General features: G+C 39.9%; 1 protein-coding gene across 24 annotated transcripts in view; it reads right to left on the minus strand.

Moving 5' to 3' along the window:
• Nucleotides 1-4839: 4839 nt before the first annotated feature.
• Sgip1 (SH3GL interacting endocytic adaptor 1) overlaps nt 4840-26540 on the minus strand; it is a 217617-nt gene continuing 195916 nt past the window's right edge. For all 24 annotated transcript variants that reach the window (XM_076934590.1, XM_076934587.1, XM_076934582.1 and 21 more), the window contains 7 exons: nt 20878-20989; nt 14637-14792; nt 12244-12376; nt 10521-10723; nt 9183-9247; nt 8386-8550; nt 4840-6801 (listed from right to left, as the gene is read on the minus strand). In XM_076934590.1, the coding sequence (XP_076790705.1) occupies nt 6779-6801; nt 8386-8550; nt 9183-9247; nt 10521-10723; nt 12244-12376; nt 14637-14792; nt 20878-20989 (857 nt within the window). In that variant the 3' untranslated portion in view covers nt 4840-6778. The remainder of the gene's footprint in view (nt 6802-8385; nt 8551-9182; nt 9248-10520; nt 10724-12243; nt 12377-14636; nt 14793-20877; nt 20990-26540) is intronic.

The raw sequence follows: 26540 nt of genomic DNA on the forward strand, positions 1-26540 counted from the left end.
GCGATGGTATATGCAGTACACGATTATAAAGAGAGTCAGTGTACTTTTGCTACATGGATCACAGATAATTTGAAATAAAGGCCACTACCAGGTCAAAGTACACACTGAGAAGCGTCTTCTTCACTGACCGGATGGATTGCATAACTATAAGTTAGAAACACAGCAAAACTTCCCTGTGATGCCTTTCTTAGTTTCTTATTGTTAACAGTAAAACCCCAGTGGCTTACACTGCCACTTGGTGGGAAATGACGATTCAAACTGGTCATTTCATTCAGAAAGGTTTTGCCCTATGCAAGGGAAAAAGTAATAAGAAAACTTTTCATTTGAAACATTAGTAGTGTTCAAACAGCCTAAAATCAGCCCTGGAAATGCCTTCTCTGCTGGTAGGTAGGGCTAGAGTGTCACCCCCACAAGTGTCACCCCCACGGCTCCTGCTGGTTTCCCAAATAATTATTTGACAGCAATATCCAGTTCCTTTGACTCATTTCCCCATGCATATTCACCTTTAAAAAGCCGTAATTAAACACCAACCCGTGGAACCAATGCAACCTTAAGAAATGTCATCCTAGCAACTCCTAAGAAAAGTATCTGTCATTGGATCTTCTGAGATAGTCATTTGGTTTATTATTTTAAATAGCTTAAGGTGATGATGAATAAATGAGATTCAACATTCATTTTGCCAGAAAAGATGTCAATAAGGTAAGGAAGTCGACTGAGTCAGATGGAATTAATATACACATGGTATGCTTAGTCTAGAGAGCAGGAAATTTATGGGTAGCTTGTCTATCAGGTAATAATTCAGACTCTGAGTAGATGAAAGGTTGAATTATGCTCAGAAAACATAAATGTCATTTCTGTCTGCTATAAACAATTTTAAATAAAGAAACTTTTTTATTTGATCTTATGTAAAAAATGATTTTTTTTTTTTAAAAAAAAAGTAAAAATCAAAACAAAACAAAGCCCAATCCTTAGGGTTAGTCCTCTGATCCTTTGCTGAGGCAACAGTGCACTGCATTGGCCTAAACTAAAATGTTTCCATAGAATTGTAAAAATACTATCACCATTGCTCTCACATAAATTGGTTTCTTGAAGTTGTTCAGTCAAATATCACAGAAGATTCTTCACTAGTGTGAATTACTCCAAGGACTTGGAACCTTGTCAACAAATAGGAGCTTGAAGTGTTGATCATAGCTTCAGATCTTTAAAAAACTGAAACAATTTCCATTCTGGGTTAAGAGTTCTTTAGAAAATAAAATTAGAACTCACTGGAAGATACTAGCAAGCACAGAAAACAACTCACTTCCAATGGGCAAAATTCCCTTAAAGCTACAATTGTCATAGCCAGCCCCTCTTGCTTATATAATCTGGTTTCTATATCCTTTAATGGAGCTGTGAATTATAATTAGAAGGAAAGTTTCCTAAAGTTTTTCAAGGGGTATTTTTATACTTAAAAATACACTTTTACCAGTTCAGCGACACTCTTAAGTCATGAAGACTGTGGAAGTTATTGCCCATATCTGAAGAGAGACAGTTGTGACATAAGACCATGGGTTTCAGAACACAATGAATGTTTGCTTGGATTAGTAAGTCAAACATGATTTGGAAAATACTGATGGCTATAGTTCAAATATACCATACTTCTCTTCTATAAAACAGAATTAAGGGTCACTTAATCTGCACTGGCTTTGTACAGAAACCTCTTTTTCTTTTGAGGCTAAAGATGCATTTAGCACAGGCTGAATGTACTCCAGGAGGAAAGGGAGGAAACCAGAAGTTCAGTCTGGACAATAAACTATTATACCCATGACACATGTCCACAATCTGTTTTTTATTTTTTCAGCACTACCCATTTAGGATAGAAAGGAGAAACTAAAACACGGGACAAATCAAAAAGGTCATTTTTAGTCACCACAACTGATCCTAAAATTTGACAGTCTTTCAAGAAGAAACTTTATTTCAACTGGATACTAACAATGTGGCTATGGTTTACTGTAGATAGCACAGCCCCAGAGCAGCGATGGGTGAGAAAGGACAGCGCTTTTTGTTCCTTTTTAATTTAATATTTGGAGATTTAAAGAGTGCAGTCTAGTCTCATTCCTCCTCCTCATTTTATGGATTAACACGAAACATGAGAGAAACCATATTTAATTCATAGGTGAGAGAATGGTGTTCTACACTGTATGCCAAACGAACAAAGGAAACCAACATAACACAAACAAAAAGGTAAAGGAGGAGGGAAAGTTCAACAAAGCTCAGAGATAAGTTGAAATGTGAGCAGGGTAAAGAGGGTCAGTATGAGAGTCTCCTTAGTCAGTGCCACTCGACTTGATTTAGTTATTTATACCAACAATTTGACTTGTTGGTTAAGGTGAACATCACGAGGACATCACGGGAACACCACATTCCCTTTTATTAAGTTTCTAAGTTACATTCTGAACCCACATGGATGTCACTAAAAAATTCAATTTCAGGTTTTTGAAGTTGCTCAACAACAAAAAACAAAGTCACAAGACAAAATAAATACATTTGACTGGGATTCTACAAAATGCATCCTCTTTGGGGGAAGAGAAATCTCCAACACACACACACACACACACACACACACACACACACACACACACAGACACACACACACACACAATCTCTCTCATCTCTCTCTAGTGGATATTTGCGTATTTTACTATCTTTTAACTTTCACTGATAACATGTAATTGGTTTGAGAAAAGGCAAAACAAAGCAAAAATTGGTAAAATTTTCAGAGTGAAAATTTCAAAATTTTCTCTTCAGAGTGAGGCTAACCTATGTTTATTAAGCCAAGAGTTCACAAAATAAAGTCGGTTTCCAGATTTTCTGTCTGAGCGTCCCTTGCAAGCAGGGAGCTATTATTAATTAGACTGAATTGGGAGAAACCGTTAGAAAAATGGCATTTATCTTAGAAATTAAATGCTTAAGTCCACTATAATGTGAGCAGTAAAAAGGGCCCTAGAGAATTATTAGAGCCACGGTGCTCAGCTCTTGGACACTTATGAATGTATAGATTTCCAAGTTCTATCCCTGGAGATTGATAAAGACTTGCTGGTACTCACTGCAGTCTGTCTAGGTTCTGAACATATAACGAGGCCTCAATTTAAACCAGTACTATGATTGGTTGGAAACAAGGGTTCTCACATTTCATTCTTTGAAGAGACATCCTTTCTTTTAAAATAATATCTTCTCAGGTTCCTCTTTAATACTTTCGATGCAAACTTTTCAGAGTGCTCTTTATCTTGACATTCAATTTGATTATTTTATCAAAATAAACCAAATAAAAGAGCAATGTACTCATTCTATTGTCAGGATAATTGAGGTCATTACGAGCTGTGATGTCATTTTTGGGAAATTAATCAACCTAAGCCTCAATACCATCACTGGGAAAATACAGGTGAAAAGCATTTTTTGCCATTTTGGAGTCTAATTTAGAATGAAGTGATATCTGCAGTGACTGACAGCCCAGGAGTACTCACTGTACGGCTATTTTTATTGTGTAGAAGCTAATCACTGTCATTACACATGTTCTTATAGTCTCAAAAGGTAGTTTTTCTGAGTTAAATAGTAAGTCTTCAGAGTCGGAAGATACTTTGGAATCATTTATGTATTGTGATACTATGTTTCAGTGTCTAGAGAAGTTCCTTCTCTGCTTGGCAACATTCTGCTTTTAGGATTCTAGGCACATGCTTATTAGAAAAAAAATAGAAGTCCCATTAGGAAAAACTTGAAAACTGCATATGGATCCACTCTCACTATAAACATGAGAAGAAGGCAGGGATGCATCTGAGTTTGCACATCAGTGGCAGAGCAAAGGTAGATTTGCTTCCTTCAAAAGAAGAATTAAAGGTGCAAATGTGTGTAACTATGGCTCTGATACTTTGCAGACTGAGATCAAGGAGAAGTATATAAATTGTAAAAAGCACAAACATCTGCTCTTTCACTTTCCAGTCACCATTTGCACATGAACAGTCTTTCTAAAGGTAAGCTGCATCCCAAATACCATATAGGGAATTGGCATTTTAGCTGCAGGTGTATCTCATAGAGTTTTAAATCAGCAATTGCAAGTTTCAATTGTGATAACATTGAGACTAATTTAAACAAGAATTTATTTTGGAAAATTTCATAAAAATATGGGGTTTATTTGAAGAGGAAAGCATACTTTCCATGTCACCAAAATAAAACATTTACACTTTCTATCAGCTTTAAAAGTCAGAGTGTTTAGGAAATTGCTCTTTGACTAACTAGAACTTTGTCTTAATTTAGCTTACTGTCATGCCAACTATCTGGCTATGAGCTAACCCATTTTGTTTGGACAAAAGGAAACCTGGCCCTATTGACACTGATGATTGAGACCTGACCTGCCTAGTCTTGGACCACGTCTCAGAACATGAATTTTTTATCCCACAGTGCTGCACACAGAGCTTTACCAGGAGGTGAAATCGCACAAGCTTAAAACCAAACAGCACCGACATCTCCATCTCTGATATGAGCAACTGCTGTTATTTGACCTATTTTCTGAACTAGAAGAAACCACACATTCCCCACTGAAGCTCTGAATATTCAAGTCTTAATGTTGAGATCACCAACTGTCATTTCATTTCACAAGAGTCAGTTAAGGGATTACAAGGTTTCTTAATAGTTTCCAGTTTGGTTCCTGGAAACATTTGAATAATACTCAAATCTCTATCTTTAATTACATTTTTTACAATATCAACAAAATTATTCTTTGGAAAGAAACACTGTGTATTTAATGACCAATTCATTCTAAAACTTCACAAAAATAAGATATAAAGAGAAGGACATGAGAAACAGTAATATTTACATATTTTTAATATGCTTTGTGTTAATATTCAATATTTTTTCCATGAATTGACTACTTAAAAACATTGTATAATCACATTCTAGATAAGCTTCATTTTTCTGCTTCTTACTCTCCATTGGTCGAAGTTTTTTTCATTTCCACATGTTCCATTAGATTTAAAATTTACATTTTATTTCTCTATTTCGGTTTCGAAGCCAAATTTTTTTGTAAACAAATTAGTTTGTTCAAAAAACCTTCAAAGCCAGGCTGCTTTGGGGAATTAGGCAAGAGCCTGTTTTAAATAGATGAACTGTTCGCAGGTAAAAATGGATCACCTTAGATATCCTTTTGGTAGTAAGCATTGATTGAAGAGAACACAGATAAATCTACAGAGCTCACTAGAAACGACTGCCAACCACAATCTCACTGTTGAAGTAAGACTTAAAAAATTTTTAATTTGATTCTAAAATTGAAAGGAGCTGATGACCCCTTGTCAAATTTGAGTGGATACAAAATCAGATTCAGCAGCCAACAATGCACACCCCAACTCAGGTGGAGTTGTTTAATAGGAGAGCCTTGAACAGAAACTGTTCTCTGTTTAAAATAACTTGTGATTTACTGGAAGACATATTCTTTATGCCTCAACCGACACTGCTCTGATTCCCCTCCAGTGGGGTAGACACCTCCCTCCCAACCCCTGCTCTAGAACTGTGGCATTTACTGATGTTCAAGGCCACTGTCCTGGCTCTGCTTTTAATTCCCCAAGAATGGTGAAGATTCACAGTTGTATATGATGAATCTTAAAATCTTTCAAAAATACTTATAGGATAATAAGGTGAATAGAATTTCATTTATAAAGTTTATTTCTTCCTTCCCCCCAAAATGTAAATGATAAGTTTAAAATTTTCCTTTTGGATGGAACAGGGAACATTTTTTTCCCCTCCATGTTTCTGTGGTTCGATTCTCACCAGTAAAGAAGAAACAAGGTACCCGCCCCTGGATACTGGACAAGGGAGGCCCCTCTGTTCTGAGCAATTGTGCAAGTTTCAACCACTTCAGCTACAGAGAGTCTCAAAACTTTAAAAATCATGTTGGCTTTAATCTGATGACTTAGCAATCTCCACATTTGCCAAACTGCAGAGAAGGGGCTTGGGGTCAGGTAAGATTTCAGCATCCTCTGCACTCGTGGATATAATTTAATATACTTAAACTTTAAATATGAATTGCTTTTCCCTTTTTACACAAGTTATAAAAATAAGAGGCCCTGTTTACACAGTTTGCATTTTTATGAAATTTGCAGTTTGAAAAAAAAGCTCTTTAAAAAGTGGTAATTAATGTTTCTCTTTGAATATGCTGTAACTTTAGAATTATTTTTCTGAAATAGTTTCTGAATTTAACCCACTAAACCGAAGCTAGAAGTTGTCTTTAGCACTACAGGGGAACATAGTAAAGAGTGAAGGAAAGCAAGTTGGGTGTTTTGTTTCTGGTTCCGTTTAAGGTTCTTGATGTGTGGCACCCCCTTTATGATAACTATCAACATTATATTTAAATTTTATATATTGACAAAATGCACTGTATCTCTGTAAGCATTGTGCCGTTCAACAGTACTACTATGAAATTTACATACCACAGTTTAAATTACATCCGTTTCAGGAATGGAAAAGGCTAAAACCCAAGTGTCTAACTGCCTTACTGGAATGAAGGTACAGTTTACAAATACAATAATTACATTTTAAAACCATTAACAAATATTACACCTATAAGTAAATACTGTAGAACTGATCATCATAGTACGGGGTGCAGGAAGTCACTGCTGAAAGCCAGGCCCTTCCAGCTGACAGACCCCCAGGTACGGACATCGGCTTGTTTTCATGAAACCAGATTAAAGCATGTCTCTCAAACAACAGTTCTCCGGGGCATGGATCTTCCAAATCCTTGCATAACTGTTTATTAGTTATCTGCCAAATATTTTCCTGCAAAACAAAATCACAGATCAGTGTGTCATCTACAAGCTCAATGGACGATTTATTGCTGCTGCTGTACCCCTCGGAAGCAAACCCTGCATGTTTGGGGTGCCATGCTCCTATGACGTGGTGAGGTTTTCAGGTTTCTTAGTTCTCCACATGCATAGTCACCATTTCTACTTCTGGAGACAGTTTGCCGAGCATTCTGGATCTTACCCAGGTGCATCAGGGATTTATCCTTGAATATGAGAAGCTATTCATTTTGACTTAGTTCATTTGAGAGTGAAAGGGATATAATTAATAATTAATTACATCAGAACATCAGACATAGAAACCAGGACCCACAGGAGGAGAAAGGAGGGGAGTGGTAACATGTTTGCTTTGCATGTGTAAGGCTTTAGGTTTACCTGTGCAAGCCACTGACAAGAGCAGTCACTTTATTACCGGGGAGGTCCTGCCCTCCATAAAACCTCTATTGTTTGTGCCATACCTGGTTCCTGGGCAAACAGTTCATATCTGTAGACTAGATATTTATCTATCATCTGTCTGTCTATCTATCTATCTATCTATCTATCTATCTACCTACCTACCTACCTACCTACCTATGGGGATGGGGGGAGGGAAGAATGTATACGTCAACGCATATGTGGGAGTTAAGAGGACAACTTGTGGGAGCTGGTTTTCTTCTTCCATCATCTTGACTTTCAAGGAGTCAAGTTATCAGGCTTGGTGGCAAGCGCCTTTATTCACAGATCCATTTCACCAGCTCAAAACTACACATATTATTATTTTTTAAAAAATTATTATATAGTATGTGTATACATGATGTATGTGTGTGTGTTTGAAAGAGAAAGAGGGAGAGGGAGAGGGAGAGGGAGAGGGAGAGTGAGAGAGAGAGAGAGAGAGAGAGAGAGAGAGAGAGAGAGAGAGAGAGAGAGAATATGTATGAGGTAGCACACATGTGGAGGTCAGAAGGCAACTGTTTCAAGTTGCTTCTCTCCGTACCGTTGGGACCTAACCCATGTTGCCAGGCTCACATGGCAAGTGCCTTTAACTTGCTGGGCCATCTCACAGACACATTAAAGGTTGCTTTTAAGGTTTAAAACAAACAAACAAACAAACAAACAAACAAAAAACCCAGATCTTTCCAGGTCTTAGCTTAGCCTGACAATTCTAAATTTCAGAAAGTTAGGTTAGTGGAGAAAACAAAAATACCTTCCTAGGACTCTAATGTTCCCACGCCTTAGGCACACCCCACATTTTTATGCTTTCTGTCCTGTTTCCAAAATACATTTTCAAGTCAAAGCCTAGTCTGTCCATCTTGTTTGGCTCTACAGTGTCAGGACTTATCTCACTGACATCAACACACAGATCAACCAGGTGGGCATGGAGACTCAGCCCCACATGAGAAACAGACCCAGCACAAGCAGCCAGAGCCTTCGTGCTGGGATTGCCAGCTCATCTGTGCTTCATTCAGTTATCAGTTTGCTTTCTAATGGGCTGTGGGGGTAGGAGCTGTGCAGAGGCAGAATATGATGAGAGAAATCACAGCCAGTCCCTGGGATAGCCAGGCAGGGATAGCCACCCACGTACCTGCAGCAAACCTCTTCTTAATGAGTGAAAACCGGTAGCCTGCTCCCACAAGCTCAATGTCGCAGCCAGAGAGAGTGCTTCCTTCACTCGTGAACTGCACAACTAACGGGGAGGGTTTGCTCGGGCCTTCGGATAACTGAAATCTCGCCAGTAAAGAACCTACGCCTTTAAAAGAAGAGCATTATTGCAAGACAGCAGTTGGCAGCATTCAGCACGTGACTTTGAAAGAGTACTTGGGCCGGGCAGTGGTGGTGCACACCTTTAATTCCAGCACTTGGGAGGCAGAGGCAGGCGGATTTCTGAGTTCGAGGCCAGCCTGGTCTACAGAGTGAGTTCCAGGACAGCCAGGGCTACACAGAGAAACCCTGTCTCAAAAAAAAAAAAAAAACAAAAAAAAACAAAACAACAAAAAACAAAACAAAAAAACCCTGAAAGCGCACTTAAGTTAAACTGCGCAACACTGAGCAGCCTAGGAAGCTGCATATCCTTCATTTACAAAAAACGATGGCAAGTAAAGCATCCTTCAGTACTGTGGGCACCTGGTCTGCGTACGCCGGCAGAGGACATATACGTGGGACATGACACAGGATGGATACATGCCCATAGTCTACGTGAGTTGAGTGCTTGGTGGGAAGGGAGAGGGGAAGGTCCACTAAAAGCCACTTGCTTTGATAGATGTTAATAGCTAAAGAAAGTCTAACAGAACATTCTGCTTGCCTCTAGGGCTACGTGGCTTTGGGTTCATAGTTGGTCAATACCTGTAAGTTACGTCAGATTTAAGCCTTTCATTACATTACCTCCGTTTTCTGACTTCTGGGAGATATCAGGAATCTTCCATAATATTCTTTGTTGTTCAGCATTCCTAAAAATAAAGGAAAGGTTTTCTTTTTTTTCTTTTTTTTTTTCCACACACAAAGAACTTGTTCAATAGATGTCACCGTCACCTTTCCAGATAGTGCTAAATTAAAATGGACTCAAAACGTTTAGCTCTGCCTGACTGTATTTGTTCCTTTTTTTTTTTTTTTTTTTTTTTTTTTTTTTTTTTTTTTTTTTTTTTTAATTCTAAGGAGCCAGAGCAATGTGAGATAAACAGAGGGTAATACAGTCCTTAGAATACACCTACCCAGAAAATAGATGAGAAGCAATTGTTAGTTGTGGGCTTTAGGTAACTTTCACTGACAGTGCTGGCTACTGCTAGCTTACATTTGTTTTGTTTTATTTTTTAAACATTTATTTATGGATGTATATGGAGGCTTTGTTTGCATGTATGCCTGCATGACAGAAGAGGGCGTGAGATCCCATTACAGATGCTTGTGAGCCATTATGTGGTTGCTGGGAATTGAACTCAGGACTTCTGGAAGGGCGGCCAGTTCTCTTAACCACTGAGTCATCTCTAGCCCCTACATTAGTTTTAAAGAAGTATTCTACATTTTGCTGGTACTTGTGAAAAAATTTAAACCCCCCCTCCCCCCTTACAGATGATTTTAGCACTCAGCAATTTCCAGTCCCATCTGGTTCCCACCAATTTAGCTCCTACAGTTTGGTAGCTCAGTGGATCACTGCATCCCCTTAGACTGTCTTGCAGTTAAGGTCCTAGCTCCAAGAGAGGCTCAGGTTTGGGAGACTGAGGAGTTTGATGAACCTGTTTGCTGTTTCCCTAGCCAGCAGCCAGAATGAAGAGTCTTAAAGCACAGGGTCCAGCCTGGACCCCAGTGTGTGTGTGTGTGTGTGTGTGTGTTGAGAAGGAGTTAGGCCAGTTGTGTTTTCTGATCCTGGGAATCAAACTGTTAAGAGCCAAACCAACTTAATTTTCTTGGTGGCCAATTCCTCCCCTTCCCCAGGCCCTGTACAGGGTGTTTTGCAGTGTACTGGGAAACTCTCACTTTCAATTCAGATCCAGAGGAAAGCCTCTGCTCCGTGCTTGCATGGGAAGCTAAACATCGGACTCTCCTGATTAAAGCCTTTAAAGCCTTTTCTGCTCAACTGTAGTAGTTTTCCGTTTCCACCCAAGTCCTTTCAGTGGCCTTCTGAGGTCTCTTCCCACAGTAAAGCCTGGTGCTAAAACGTCTGCAGTCCCTTAAACACGAGTCCTTTTAGAGGACAGAGCAGGGGGAGGGGAACGTGAAGCTTTTTACCAGACTGCTGGAGGAAGCACAGCCTGAAGCTTGGTCACTCCTCCGTCTATGGGGACCAGGAACTGCACATTGTTAAGGGCCACCGCGGTGGCCATGGCGTCCATGTTGTACTTATAGTCTATGCGCAGGTCAGTGCTCGCAGGCTCACATCGCCAGTTCACCGCCAAGTTCAGAGGTGTGGACTGAATGCCCTGGGCAGACACCTTGCCAAAGGACAGGAGAGAGAATGTGTAAGTCTCAACTGTTAATCTAAAACCAGAGGCTGTCGTTGGCTCCCACTGGACTGGGCTTACAAATCCAAATGTCACACTATTATTTGTGGTGTTCACAAATGGGACCTCTGGGGAAAGACGGTGATGTGCAGGCGGCAGGTGGGATACAGGTGGGAGTGTTGGGTCCTTGAGGTAACTGTGACAATTAAATGCACAAGGTCAGCTGTAGATCCCTACAGCATGTTAAAGTTCACAAATGCATTATCTGTACTTAGTAAAGTGGGCCAGCGTGTTGGTTAGAACCTGTGGTCACATGACTGGCCAGTCATGGGTGTGAATTCTGGCTCTGCTGCTCAGCAACCTGACTGATCTTGGACACATCACTAACCCCACCCAACCTCAATGATTTTCTCATCTGCCAAATGGGAATTAGAAAAACAACATGGCTCGTAGGCTGTCAGGAAGATCCAAGGAGAAACAGCGCCATGTCTAGCACACTGCAAGGAAGCAGCTCCTTAATGCTTGTTAACTGTTAATATGCACATCATGTTTGCTCTTCATGACAAACCAAGGAGGCAGACGATGCTGGGCATTGTCATTGTTCCTCTGAGATCTGTTTCCTTTGAGATTCCCTGAGATCAGAGGACCTGAGCCCAGGTCCTCTGCCTGGAAAAACCTACAGTCTATGTAGTCTAGTTAGAGCCAATGGTGAGGGAGTCATAACAAGAAAAAGTCATGTTTGAATAACAAAATATTGCCTTGGGACAGTGACATCAGTTTGAATTCCTGGTGTGTAGTGTAGAATTCACCTCTCTCCACCCTCTCAGCACCCACCAGCTGCTAATAGCTGGGGGCTCCTCCATCATTGCATTGTTTCTTAGCATAAGTTTCATTAGAACACGATCACATGATTAGAACTATTATCTTGGAAAAAAATCTAGGTTAGTCATCCTTAATCATTTAGAATTAAAAGTATTAGAATGCCTGTGCTGTAACCACGATTATGCTGAGCTAACTTATCAATATCTATCACATTAAAAAAATAGATTTATTTATTACTTGTATGTGTGTGCGCACGTGTGAGTTTATGTGTACCACATGCATGCAGGAGTCAGTCGAGGCCAGAAGATGGCCTTAGGTCCCCCGGAACTGGAATCATGGGCCTCTTGGGAGTTGGAACTGAAGCCTAGTTCTCTGCGAGAACAACACGTGCTTTCCTTAGCTTAGCTTAACCTCTGGCCTACTTTTCAGCTTCAACACTTATAATCTTAATTAATTGTGCGTGTGTATTTTCAACTTCATTTTTTGAGTCATGTTTCTATAATCAATAAAACAAAATACCCCACTTCGTACTTACAGGTATGATAAATATTTTCCTCACTAGTCCCTGAGTGGCCCCTTAAGGCTTCAGTGTTTAGAATCACAGCATTTCAGCAATAGTAAAAGAAATGATACTTTTATGTAAGTTTGTAATGTGAAACAAGATAGCCCTGATCATACAATAGGCTTACCTGATATTTGAGCATGTCCACATTATAGTATGTAGCCTGGGGTTTTTGTTCAGAGACTTTCTTTAGGTGAGTCATCAGATTTGGCATGTTTACCCAGAATTCCTTGGTATTGGCATCGTTTTGTGTATTATCACTAGTAAGATGGGAAGAAAGTCAACAATTGAGCAGCAGCTCATCGGTACCTTCACCTGCACAAGAAGCATCTCAGCAGCCCATCTCTGGTTTCTGCGTCTGCCTTTGACAGTCCACACAGGATAGCATCCCCAGTGTGGTTTGGCACAGCGCAGTTTGGGGTGATGTATCATAAGCCACCCAGTTCCCACAGGGAGGCACTGTGGTGAGGCCCTGTCTATTGACCCAGCAGACTGACAACCAGCTATTTCCTCATCAGTCCTTAATAGCTCTCCCTACATTATCTTACTTCTACCTAGACTTATTAGTCAGGGCAATCAAGGGGGAGTAAATTGATTTTCCTTTGAACTGACTTAACTAGTAGCGGTTTTCAGAAACTAGCCAGTTAAAAGATTCAGTGGTGCACACTTACAATCCTAGCGTTGATTAGGCTGATGAAAGATGTTTGCAAGTTTGAGGCCAGCCTGGTGTACTCAGTGACCCCTTATCTTACAATGGAAAAAGGGAAGATTTGGCCTAACTGAGAAGGATACAGCTAACATCACCAAGATCCTTTGCCAGCATGCATGATTTCATCCAAGAGCATCTAACTCCGTGGTTCTCAGCCTTCCTAATGCTGTGACCCTTTAATACAGTTTCTCATGTTGTGATGACCCCCAATCATAAACTATTTTTGTTGCTACTTCATAACTGTAACTTTGCTACTGTTATGAATCATAATGTAAATATCTGATTTTCTGATGGTCTTAAGGGACCACCTGTGAAAGGGTTATTTGACCCTCCAAAGGATGGAGAACCCACAGGTTGTGAACTGCTGATCTACTTAAAAGAACTCGAGTCACAAACAAAATGGTCTTGGAGTTGAATGATGGTAATCACAGTAATAGGAAAGCAGAGTGCAGTCTTGGCCCCTGAAAAGCTTAGTGTCCCTGATAGCTGGGGCTCAGCAGCTTGTTCAGTGACTATATGACTGATTTACCCTGCAGCTGCTTCTTTACCCAGGATGAAGGATGGCAGTCAGGTCCCATGTCCTCTGGATTGTGCTATAACATGGGGACAGGAAGGTGAATAAACAAACAAGTGGACAGGCAATTTTTAATGAAAAGAATGGGAATGGGGATTTTCTAGGAGAATGGCAGGGGGACATAATTAATTGGGGGATGGTCAGTGGGGTTGGAGAGGGCAGGAGATGATCAGGGGAGGCAGAGGAACAGAGAGGAAGTGGGGACATAGGAAGGGGCAGAGGGTAGTATTGGACGATGGTCAAATTAGCATGCCAAGCCCTGATGTGAGACCTGACTGCACTCGTCTTTGATATATAGGGACTTACGAGGAGAGTGACTAATGACAGGATACATGGATTTGGATAGATGCTCAGAGACAATGGCAACAAGCTGAGATTCTGGGCCATGGGTCACATGAAGCCACTGGTCAACTGTGAGCAAACAGCAAAATGCAATGAACTCATGGCTGTAAAAATGTACTGGAGCAGGCTCAGGCTGGAGTCAGGAAAGGAAGCAATTGTGAGTGCCATAGCTCAGGGACATGACGTTGGTACTAGTCCAGGGAAAGACACTGTAAAGGAAGAGTCTGGGCACTTTGGAGGGAGAATTTAAGCTAGAATAGCCACACTTCATGATGGACACGAAGCTGTCAAGAGTGACCTTTGTCACACCCACCACAAAGCAGCACACACGTGCAGAAGCACATAATAAAGGCAGCGTTTCAGGTCTGAAATGAAAAAGTGTGCATTTACAAGGATAAGTCTACACAGCCTTCCCTGGTGTGACACATGCCAACAAATGACCATGATAGTAAAGTTATGTGTTTCACAGTTAAGGTTTTCAAATTCATGTGGAAGAATAACCCACAGTCTCAATATTATTTCATCTAACAAGGAGTTTGTACAAGAAGTTTTCCAATGATTGGATTTATCACCTACTACCCTTATCAACTGTTAATTAGTAAAAAGGCATATGTATATTGTCAGCAATCCGAAGCTTTTAAAAATGACTCTTTACCCTGTTTGAAGTTGGTCACTAAAACACAAATGTGTACGCAGCTGTACATTCACACAGCACCACACAGAAAACTTGACAGCTAGCACACATACCCTCCCCCTCCCTGGGTCTGGGCATCAAATCTGTGTGCATGTCTGTACCATAGGGAATCAACCATAGTCTTGTTCATGCAAGGGACCACACCCTTAGAGGGTGTCAAGACAATCATCTCTTTAAGACTGTATACATAATCATATTTACCAGCAGAGAAGTTGGGGGTTCGGCAGGACGTGCTCTAACCTGCTGGAATTTATCACCCGAAAAGTCAGAGCAGCTGGGGATGGATTGTTGGCAAAGTGTCTGGTGATACCAGCAGGGAAGGACAACACCATTTCTCCTGTGATCTTAACAATGCACCTGAAATACCAAACACATGAGAGGAAAGGGCAGAAACAGGGTCAGTATGCTGGGATGCAAAGTGTGGTGCAGAAGGAAAAGGTTTGATTGACAATCTAAAGAGTTAAAGACAAACAGTTACAATTATGCTTCCCGTCACCAAGTCATTCCTAGCTTGCCTGAGAACTAGAGTATTGAATTTTTTTTTTTTTTTTTTTTTTAAGATCCTTAGTTGTAGGAAAACATATAGTTTGTTTCTAAAACTGGTGGCTACTTCAGGAACTGGAAGTTTGAACTTATCTTTAGGGGATTTGACTATCTATTTTGGGGAGTAACATATACCACTCTGCTGAAATGTCATAAGCAAAGAGAAAAAAAAAAGGCTTTAAGTCACATTTATTGTGTGTGGGAGCATGCACACACATCTGTGGCAGTCAGAGGACGACTTGGGTGGTGGGGGGTAGGTTTTCACCCCTGACCATGTGGGTTCTAGGAATGGGCTCAGATCATCAGCCTCATGGGCTGTGTGTGTATCATGTGGCAAAGGTCAGTTAAGCCATCTTGTTGGTCCAAAAGAGGCTGGCAATTTTGTTAAACGTTTGGGTTGTAGAAGACCAGCACAAAATCTAATGGTTGGCCTCACAGATGAAATCATTTAGTGTTGTGATTTTTGTGTATTTGGAGATGATACCTTGCATATTATCATCATAGCTTACTGGGACACACTTTAGTTTACTGGGTAGTATGACCAGAGTCCTTTAGGTATGCCAAGGTAAAGATTTACTTTATTTGTTCTTCAGTCTGTTAATCTGCTTATTTTGTCACAATTAAAATTAGTCTCAGACATTAAAGTGATGATAGGTGATAGTATGGAAGGAAGAATAATCTTTTTTAAAGGCTTTGTGGAGATATAAAGATGATACAGTAAATCAAGGCCCACGTTTCCATTGTCCCCAAACATTTCTTCCTGCCTGTCTGTAATCCCTCTGGTCCAGCTGTACACTCTCCAATCCCAGATACTTTCTATGTGCTTTTATCACTCTGTATTACTCGGCACTTTCTGGAATGTCATCTAACAGACATGTGTTTGGGGGTGGGATCAGATTCTGTTCCCAGAGGAATTAGCTTCACAGTTGTCCATGCAGTTCTGTGAATCAGTAGTTCATTTTTTTCCCTCTGGATGAGTGGATATATCATATTTTAAAAAGAATAAATCCATTCAATCATTGAAAAATATTAGAGTTCATTCCAGTCTTCATCTGTCACAAAGGTGTGGTCAAATGTATACAGAGGTCTTTGTGTGGGCATGGCTCTAATTTTTTTGTTTTTGCTAAGAATGAGGAATCACTGGGGCTCATGTTGGCTATAGCTTTACCTTTTAATCAAACGGCCCAACTGCCTTTGTTTCCTTTTTTTCCCTGCCCCCTCTTTTGTGTCTTTTTCATTTCTCTCCTTCCTTCCTTCCCTCTCTTTTTCCCTTCTTCTTTTCTCTTCAAGTGTTTTTTAAAGTGGAAAATGAAGTTTTGTGTGTGTGTATCTCAGTATTTCCACATACTAACTAGGATTGTGTACAATCTTCCCTTGAGTTACTTGGTGAGTAGTGAGATCTCATTTTAACTTGACTTTAAAGAAAGGCTAAGAATCTTAAGGTCTTTTAAAAATATTTAATTAATCAGTTATTAGTTAAATGTATGTGTATGTGTGTGTGTATGTATCTGTGCATGTGCGTGTGCGTGAACCCTTAAGTGTGCATGCTGCCGAGCATCTACAGAGGTCAGAGGTCAACTTGCAGGAGTTGGCTCTGTCCTTTTGCCACCCAGTTTTCTGGGAGATGTTCAGGTTTGGCAAAGGTGTCTTCCCTGCTGTGCCATCTTGCTGGTCTCCCCAGATCCTTTTCATGTGCTGATGTGTCCTTAGTTAGCTCTTTGAAGATCGTCTTCCCAGATTCCCTGCCAAGTCTTCAAGTCTTTAAGTCACTTTTTTGTTGTTGTTCTCTTACTGAATTCTAAGTTATTTTCTTTCAGATATTCCAGGAAGATGTAGTTCATCAGCTGTCAGCTTTGCAGTCTTTTCCCAAGTCTGGGTATCTGGGTTCCTTTTTCCTGAGAACACTTGGAAGAGCACGGAGGTTTTAACTTACATTTCCTTTTTAAGAATTACAGGAATTCAAGAATTCTTTTGATGTTCTATCTCAGAAGTCTTTGCTAAACCCAAGACCAAAAGAGAATCTCCTGTGCTTTCTTCTAATTCCTATCATTTACTTTGGCATTTGTTTTTATAAACATTTTAGTAAATATTTGAATGTGAGACGCAGAGCTCAGTTGGTTTCTGTTCTTCCTTTATTTCCATGTTTATTTTTTCTTCTTTCCTCTTTTCCCTGCATGCCTTCTCTTCCATTTGTTGGGAAAGGTCTATATTTTTTCTTCTAAATTACCTTGGAAATTGTGTTTATAGTTGTTATCTAGATAGGGGCCCATATCTGACTCCATTGTCCTGTTCCATTGAGATAGTTTAGCTATTTCAAACACATTGTCCTGTTTACTATAGCTTTATGATAGGTTTGAAATCACGTTTTATTTGTCTTCCAACTTTGTTCTTTAAAAATACATTTTTTAAGATTTATTTCATTTTGTTTTATGTGTATGAGTGTTTTTGCCTGCATGTATTACTATGCATCACATACACATATGTGTCTGGTGCCCTCTGAGGCAGAAGAGGTCATTGTGTCCACTAGAACTGAAGTTATGCATGGTTGTGAGTTACCATATGGGTACTCTGAACATAAATTGAGTCCTCTATAAGAACAACAAATGCTCTTAACTGCTAAGCCATCTCTCCAGCACCCAACTTTATTCTTTTTCAAAGTTCTTTCAGGAATGGGACCTTTGCATTTCCAAATTGAATATAGAATCATAGCATCAATTTTAGCATAAACCCAATTTACAAACTGAATTCCAAACCATTCTCTACTACCTACTTTGGGAGAATGAGAATTAAAAAAAAACATTGTTTTTCTTTGTCTATAGCATCAGGTAAAGCTTTGTCAGTAGAGGGTGCTGAAGAAACAATGTATGGAGTTTGCTTTGCCTTAATATTCTCCACATTCACTAAATGAATATTTAAGATTATTGTAATCATAGATTACCAAATTCCATTGTTTGATGGCATTTTATTTCTTTAGGAAAATATTTTTTCACCTTAATGAGCATTCCTATCAGCATTTGATGTGAGCATCAATGTGTGATGTGAATCTGAATTATGAAAATTTAAAATACTGCAAAATGGAAGAGGAAATGAATTTTTGAACAAAGCCTGGAACCATGAAGCATTTACAAAGGAGGCATTTACAGAGAATGAAGAAATTTCCAAGCCAGGTGGCGTATGACTTAAACACCAGCTCTTCCTTCCCTCTTGCCACAGGCAGCAATTGATTCTCTAGCTGGGCTACTGGATCTGCAGGCAGTTCTAGTGAGGAGCTGTGTGATCTCAAGTATGCGGAGAGCCTGAGAAACTGCACTGCACTGCTGACACTGAGTGCAGAGCTTCCTCCTGAGCAGGCTCTGTGTGCACGCACTAGAGCTGCCCAATCAACCCACCTGGGCTTATCCACTATGAAAAATCTTTTGCCGATTACAACACTCAGTTCAAAGGACCCTTTCTGAAGCCTTCCTTACCATCCTCATCTTTAGCCTTCTTACTTCACACTTTTCTAGGTTGGACATATGGACAGATTTTTTAAAAAATTAAGTTGTGTGCTCAAAATACTGAAGTCTTTTTGTCTTCCCCTGAATCATATTTATACCCCGCTCTTCACCAGACTCTGGATTACTTCACACACAAGCCTTATTTCCCATCCTAGGCATCTTCACCTATTGCCTCCTGTCTGTACAAAGGTCAGGGCAGTGTAACCGTTCTGTAGAACTTAGATGAGGGAGTCAGCTTGAGTCATTTAGCAGCTACAACTTGAGCGTCTCCAGCCTCATTTTGATGCTGAAGACACAGCAATGGAGAGAACGGTCAAAATCCATCTGTTGGAGCTTCCCTTCCAGTAGACAGGGAGAGACAAACAATGGACAACTGGAAAAAAAATGTATGTGTGGAATGTTAGGGCTTTGGAGGGGGTAGGGGAAGGAAGGGAGAGATGGAAGAAATGTTGGGGAGAGTGAAGGGAGAGGAGGGCTGCTGTCTCTTGGCTGGGTGAGAAATTCTTTTTGATAAATTTGTTGAAAACCCAAAGTGAGGGCTCAAATTGCTCATATACATGGGAGAAAACTTCAGTGAAGCAGAGAGAGACTGAGTGGCAGACAAAACAAGGCAGAGAAAAGAAAGAGCTGTAGGTTAATGTGGTGGAAGTGGAGAGAAGAGGGAGGTATGTATGCAAGTGAGGAGGGACCAATCCAGATTAGCTCAGAGAGCGGGCAACTGGGTGTTGCTGCCAGCTCTTCATCAACAGAGCACAGAGCACCCAGGACCTCAGAGTCCCTGGGAAGTGTTTTCCCTGGGAACAGATGAGAGTTTGGAGCATGGGAGTGGTGTGCTATATGGAGATGGACTTTATAGAGGGGCCAGAGTGGAAGCTGAGAACACCAGTTACATCTCTAAATACATCAGTGAGTCAATGAATGAAAGCCAGTGAGAAGGCAAAAGGAGAAGACCTGCTGTGTGATTCCCCCAGGATTTCCACTGCAGAATACACATTCTCTCCACATTTTATTGATTTTTAAAAATCTGCTTCTGTTTTCTTAGTTCTTTTTTTGGTTGTTATTGTTGTTTTTTTGTGTTTTTTTTTTGTTTTGTTTTGTTTTTGTTTTGTTTTGTTTTTTTTCCAGGCAGGGTTTCTTTGTATAGCCCTGGCTGTCCTGGAACTCACTCTGTTGACCAGGCTGGCCTTGAACTCAGAAATCCGCCTGCTTCTGCCTCCCAGGTGCTGGGATTAAAGGCGTGTGCCACCACCGCCTGGCTGTTTTCTTAGTTCTTATCTCCCCAGTGTTCAAGGCATCAATCAGTCAGCAATGAGTGGTTCTTCCAACTCCCATAATAGGCAGTTGGGCAAATTCTTTGTTCTAACAGAGTCTACGAGACTAATATGTACGTAGTATGTGTTTATCAGCTTAGGCTGACAGTGTTTATGTGCTATCCTTCTCCTTTCTCCCCCATTCCCTCTCTTTCTCTCATGTCACACCTCTGTGGATCAACCCCAGTCTCGTAGTGTTTATTTCTTTGTATTATTATAGATCCAGAATCAAACCTAGTTGCTGTTGAAAAAGCCATGACATCCAGGAAGAATGAAAGCTCTAGTGATTGGGTAGGATGATTTGGGGGCTGGATTACTAATTATATTGGTGTTCTAGAAGTGTATCAGTAGAGTCATGATGTTTTGAAACAATGTTTCAGAAGAGGAAAGTGGATCCATACTTGGCCATGTGAATTCCCACTTAAATGTGTTGCTCAGAATATATTTAATTCTCACTGCTTAGTAAAATTAGTAATGCCACTTGTGAGGACATCTGTTGCGTCGCATCGCATTGAATTCCTCTTGCCCTAGATTGTAAGGTGGGTTTTTTTTTTTTTTTTTTTTTTTTTTTCCGTTCTTGTGAGTGAAGAAAGAACTAAGAGCCATTCATCACTCACTTGGGCTTCCTTTTGTTTATTGTTGGGACTCAGGCCTAGAATTAAACTAATGATATACTTGGCAGTCGTCCGGTGCAAGTGTTTTTGGTGTGCAGGGTAGATTAATGATTCCTGTCAACACTTTGGAGTCAGGATTCCCTTTGGTACAGAGTGTTGAGAGCCATATATGTCTCTCTGTGAAGAAATGCACACATAAGATGTAGTTCATGTCTTTAATGCCAGAACTTGGGAAGTAGAGGCAGACAGATCTCTATGAGTTCAAAGCCAGTCTCTACATAGCCATCTCTAGACCAGCCAGCTACATAGTAAGACTGTCTTTGAAGAAAGGATATGCAACATAATTTCAGAGAGTTTTTAGATTTATGGATCTGATCCATAGAACTCTTTTTCAGAAGGTAGGGCTGTTACCTTGACAGTGTCCTCCATCCCACCCTAACCCCACACTAGATAGAACCAGGCTTCATCCCAGGCTTACTTGCTTGGATCCGCTCCTTTGAAGTAGGCGTTGACAGTTTCTGTGAAAGCTGCTGCAACCGGGAGGGTGTCCTGGGCCCCCATAGTCAGAGGACTGGGCCCCCTGGAGGAACCTGTGTGAGATGAAAGACTTCCACTTAGTTTACATAAGCCACTTAGGCTTATGTAAAAGGCACAAATAACACTGAACTAAAGTTCACTAAAGGATTGGGGTTGGGGTGACTCTCACTAAGAACATTAACACAGTAGCTGTGTGTTCAACGCAGAGCACAAGTATTTAAGAGAAAATATTTGGCTGGTTTATAGACAAACATACTTGATGTTGACTCAGTTACTTCACAACAGATGAAAATCCAAGCAAATAACAAAGTCACAGGGGTCTAGAAATGTTCTGCATAAAGCAAGAGGCAGTATTTGCATGACAGTTTGTGCAGCAGGTGGTTAAAAGAGAGAAGTGTTAGTTTCCTATTTCCCACTAGAGCATCCCACCAGTCAAGTGCTCAGATTGAAACCTCCTTCCTTTGGAAGAGATGGTCAAGTGGTGTTACATAGCTCAGGCCTATGTTTCTGCATTATTTCTCTTTTAAAAAGCTCAGTTGCTCTCAGATTCAGCAGGTCAAGCTCCTTGCTTAAAGCATATGCCACAGAAAAAATGTACACATTGACTTGTCACAGACAAAAGAAGGCACTCAAACTGTGGACCAAATCAGTATCTTTGTGTTCTTTGAACACCTGCTGTGTGCCAAGCAAGCCAATGAATGCCTATCATGGAGGTGCTTCACTTCACCTCCTTAGCTTGGAGGATAGACAGGGAGAGTCACTTTTACAGAATAGGAAGCTGAAGTTTAAAGAGCATTGTCCAAGATAATACAGTTATCCCGGCATCAAAACAAGAATCACAATCTAGATTTGCTTTCCCGTAAAGCTTGCATTTTTACCATCATGCCTTTTTGAAATCCCCCCCCCCCAATTTTTTCTAGTTTCATTCGGGTCTTAGTATCTTGTACTTGGTCTTGTCCTTGGTAGTAGGCCATCAATTTAACCAGTATTTGCCAGTATCATGTATCAGGGGCCCTCAGCTGGATGCTGAGAATGCTCAAGATGAGTCAAACACGGTCTTTGTTCCCAGGAGCTCAGTGTATAGTTATGCCCATCCTCAGACAACAGCACCATCCCCGTCAGCGTTACCACTCACACAACACAGGCCTCCCTCAGCATTCTTTCCTTCACATTTACTATGTGCCTTATGACACTCAGTTAGCAGATCATCATATATGACAGGCATGGCTCCCAGCATGCAGCACTGCTAGGAGATGGTGGAAACCCTAGGATATGGGGGTCACATGGAAAGAATTTAAGTCTTTGACAGTATGCTCTTGCAGGAGGTTAAGACTCTTAAATACTTTTAAACTTTTTAAAAAAGTTATTTATTTTTATTTGATGTGCATTGGTGTTTTGCCTGCATGTATGTCTGTGTGAGGGTGTCAGATTCCCCTGGGATTGGGGTTACAGATGGTTGTGAGATGCCAGTGGGTGCTGAGAATTGAACCCAAGTCCTATAACTTCCTCTTAATTGCTGAGCCACCTTGCTAGCTCCCAAATTGAATATCTTACACATTTTTGTCCCAATAACAGAAAACCAATTAATACGGAACCAAGGCTCAAAGAGTTTCTATAGCTTGCTCAGTTTTGTCTAGCTGGCATGCAAACATTTTAAGATTGGTATTAAAGTATGTGTGAATTCAAAATTTAGGATCTGAGGACTATATCATTTTATTTCCTTAGTGGAAAATTATAGGGCCATATGAGTCAAGAAAATAATTTCTTAGTCAATTGGAGTGTGCATGACTTGGACCATGGGATTACAAATGTCCTGAAATAGAATCAAGATCATACAGACCTTTCCTTAAGAACGCATGCAATCACCAATTGTTAGATCTGAGAAAGGTGATGTTTATACTCATTTATAAATAATAAAATAAGAATGGAAGTAATGATTTTATAGTGTTGCTCAATTCATTTGCTTACTTGGATATTTATAGAGTGATTAATAGATCCTGGAAGACAAAGATTGCATAGCTGATGCTAACAAGTGGGCCAGAGTGGAGAGGGGGTTAGGCTATTATCATTATAGTAAGATCATGTTTCCATGTGATTGAAACTTAGAGGTTTGGTGAGGTAGTTAAAAAAAAAAAAAAAAAAAAAAAAAGACTGCCACCAAATACAGTCATTCAGCAAAAGTTTTAAAAGGTTGATGTGGGAAAACAAAATGGGATGGTTAGGAATTCAGTGACGAAGAGTTTTATACAAATATCTTGGAAAATTTATAAGTGAAATCAGACACTAAATTGTCCTTTGAGAATCTATATAAAAATCTCCGCATATGTCACAAAGTATATACAACATATATACATATATACAACATTTGAACAATCTGAAGTACAAGTATTAGTTTCTTGAGGTCTTTAGGGTTCCTGGAACTGAGATTAGAACAGTCTCCTAGAAAATGAGAGACCCATGGGGTATCTGGTTGTGTGTGTGTGTGTGTGTGTTCTACATTTAGATCATGTTCACTGTAATGTAGCACTCACTTTCCTCGTGTGTGCATGTGAGAGAACAGAGGTTGACATTGCATGTCTTCTTCAGTCCCTTTTGTCTCATTTCCTGAGGCTAGAATTTTTCACTAAAACTGGAGCTCACTGTTTTCCACTAACTTATCTGGGCAGCAAGTCCCTGAGGCCAACCTGCCTCATGTCAGTGTTGGAGTTACAGAGGCATACAGATCTATGCCTGGCTTTCCCTTGATACTGAGGATTGAACCCAGGTCCACAGCATAAGTAGCCAAACACTTTACCCGCTGAGCTATCTCTCCAGCCTGAGGACAGTTTCAGCTCAGTATCCCAAGAAAGACAATAAAGTTGATAAGAAATGCAGATGTTAACAGATAAAAAGAATGTTATGTAAATTTTATTTTTTCAAAACTGCAGAACATTTGAATAGCCAGGATATTTTTGTGACTAAAGTGGTGTGATTTAGGTAGATAATGGTCTTTTAAAGTGAACGGACAATTACATGAGTCATGCTATGTATAAGCATGAATCAATGGTAAATGCTTACAGGGGAAGGACTCTCTAATGAATGGTCTGGAGCTCTGTTGACAGACTGGCCTTTTATTACCAGAATTACTAGGGGTGGTGGGGGTGATGACGGTGGTATCAGTGATGATGGCAGTACCAGTGTGGAGACTAGAACAGACATTCAGCGATGACACTGGGTAGAGGCTGGGAGAACAGGGTTTGGCATCCAGCCTGTGATTGCTTCTTCTTTTTCTGATACTTTTCTAAACTGTTTTTTTGGGGGGGGAGGGGGGTCAGGAATGGTACAATCATAACCATTTTGTAGGGCTGTTGTGAGGATAAAAAAGTATAGCATTTAGAGTAGTGGTTGGTCTGTAACAGCATCAAATTAGGTATTTTTATGATGATTATCACAACTTAACACAATATGGAGATTATTTGAGTCAGACGGACTTACTGATATGCTCAAGAAGTTTTAAAAACTTGGGATACTGAGCTGAAACTGATGAGGAAAGTAGCAAAATAAACATGAAATTCTTATATATTAAAATTAAGAAATTGCCAAGCAATCTGGATATGGTGTTGGAGATATATATATATATATTCTCCATCATCCAGGAAGCTGAAGCAGGAGGATGGAAAGTTGTGGGCATCTATTGAGACTCCCTCAAAATTCAAAACAAAACAAAAGCATTGAAATAAGTAAGTCAAACATTGGTGGTTTTGAAAAAGAAATCTATCTCAGTAGATGAATATGTAGCAAAATAAAATCAACTAGGGGATTTAGCTGGTTGACTTTCTGTGGTTGGTGAGCTTGTGAGAAGGTACCAGGAACACTTCAGCAGATAGACCAAACTCTGGAATACCATGAGGGCAAAGCTCTAACTCAGATCTCTCACTTCTGTCACCTGACTCCTCCCGCTGGCCCCTACCATCTTTTCCTCTTGCTGTGTCCACTTCTTGGACACTATAATCATTCCTATGGATTTGAGCAATAAAGCTATGAAACCAGAAATGTATATAAGATAAATATTTACAGAGAACACTTTTACCTCAAAACATCCACAATTTACAGTTCCAATTTCTTCACAGACTTGTACTTTGCCAAATACTTTATTTTTTATGTCTTTTTTGTCATCACATTCTAGTTTATATATAATTTCCAACAGCTATTTACTACCTCTACAAACCTTTTCCAAAATATTAGGTCATTTCTAGGTGGTGATTTAAATTTATCTGTGTATTTATTGATCCTTTCCCTTTGCATTATTTCCTGAAGATAAGAAAAAAAATAATCATTTATTCCTATAGAGTTGTAAGACCAAATGTAGATTATTTTTACTTGTGAAGAGGGCCAGGCTATATCACACAGATGCTGTGCTCAATGTGGTTGGTCATAACTGAATGCTCCTGTGTCCCCTGTAAAACCAGAGTCTTTGTTTATTGAAATTACTGACTGAAACTAGGATAATGTCAATGATGGTGAAGAAAGTCAAAGTTATGGCTTAAGAGAATAAAGAAGAGTTTTAAAATTTTAAAAACATCTGAAATTGTATTGTCCTATGACTCAAAGGATCAGAATTTTTAAGGCCAGAAATCTGTAAGAAAACAGCACTGTGACTGTAGGGAAGTCAGTTACCTGTACTCCTCTTAGGAGGAAAGGGGACAACAGACAGTGCACACTCAGCTTTCTGTCTTACAGTATCAGGTTCTTTGTAGCTATTGAAGGTTGTCACTACAAGAATAACTTTACAACAGAGATCAGATGCTCTGAACATAGTTTCCCTTCTCTAGCAGGTTGAGTACACATATGGATTCTGCTGTATACAAGATAGAAGTGAGGACACAAACATATAAGACATAAGGAAATGAAAAACTTAACATTAAGACAATGGTTCTCAATATGTGGGCCAAACATGCAAACCCTCAACTCCTTTGGGTTTAAACAACCCTGTCACAGGGGTCACATATCAAATATCCTGCATATCATAGATTTATTTACATGACTATTTACAAAAGTAGCAAAATGACAGTCATGAAATAGCAATGGAAACAGTTTTATTGTTGGGGCATCACCATAACATGAGGAACTGTATTAAAAGGTCACAGCATTAGGAAGGTTGAGAACCACTGCAGTAAGAGAACACAATGGTGGTCATTAAATGCTTAGTTGACCATAAGGTGAACTACTAAGTGAGGGATGTGATCACAAGATTAACAAATGCAGTGTGGGCTCTACAGTCACATCCACTCAGGTATGAAGTCTTGGTTTCCACTAGGGTCAGGTGTTCGATATCTCTGTGGCTCAGTTACCTCATCTTCAAAATAGCATTAATAAAAATAGTATACTAACAACTTGCACCACCCACCAGAGGCAGCATTTTTGAAGTCTTTAATGTGGTATACACTTGAAGACCATTGTGCTTTTGCTGTTATTGGTAAGATTATAAAACTACAGTTTAGTCTCTGAATTAGAATTTGATTTTTAGGTAGAAAATAAAGGGAGATTTGGAGATTCCTGTTCAAAGGGAATTTGCAGATTCCTTTCATCCCTCAACTGTTTTTCTTGACTGTTTCTGTGCATACA

This window comes from Arvicanthis niloticus, chromosome 5 (genome assembly GCF_011762505.2).
Source record: "Arvicanthis niloticus isolate mArvNil1 chromosome 5, mArvNil1.pat.X, whole genome shotgun sequence".
NCBI lineage: Eukaryota > Metazoa > Chordata > Mammalia > Rodentia > Muridae > Arvicanthis > Arvicanthis niloticus.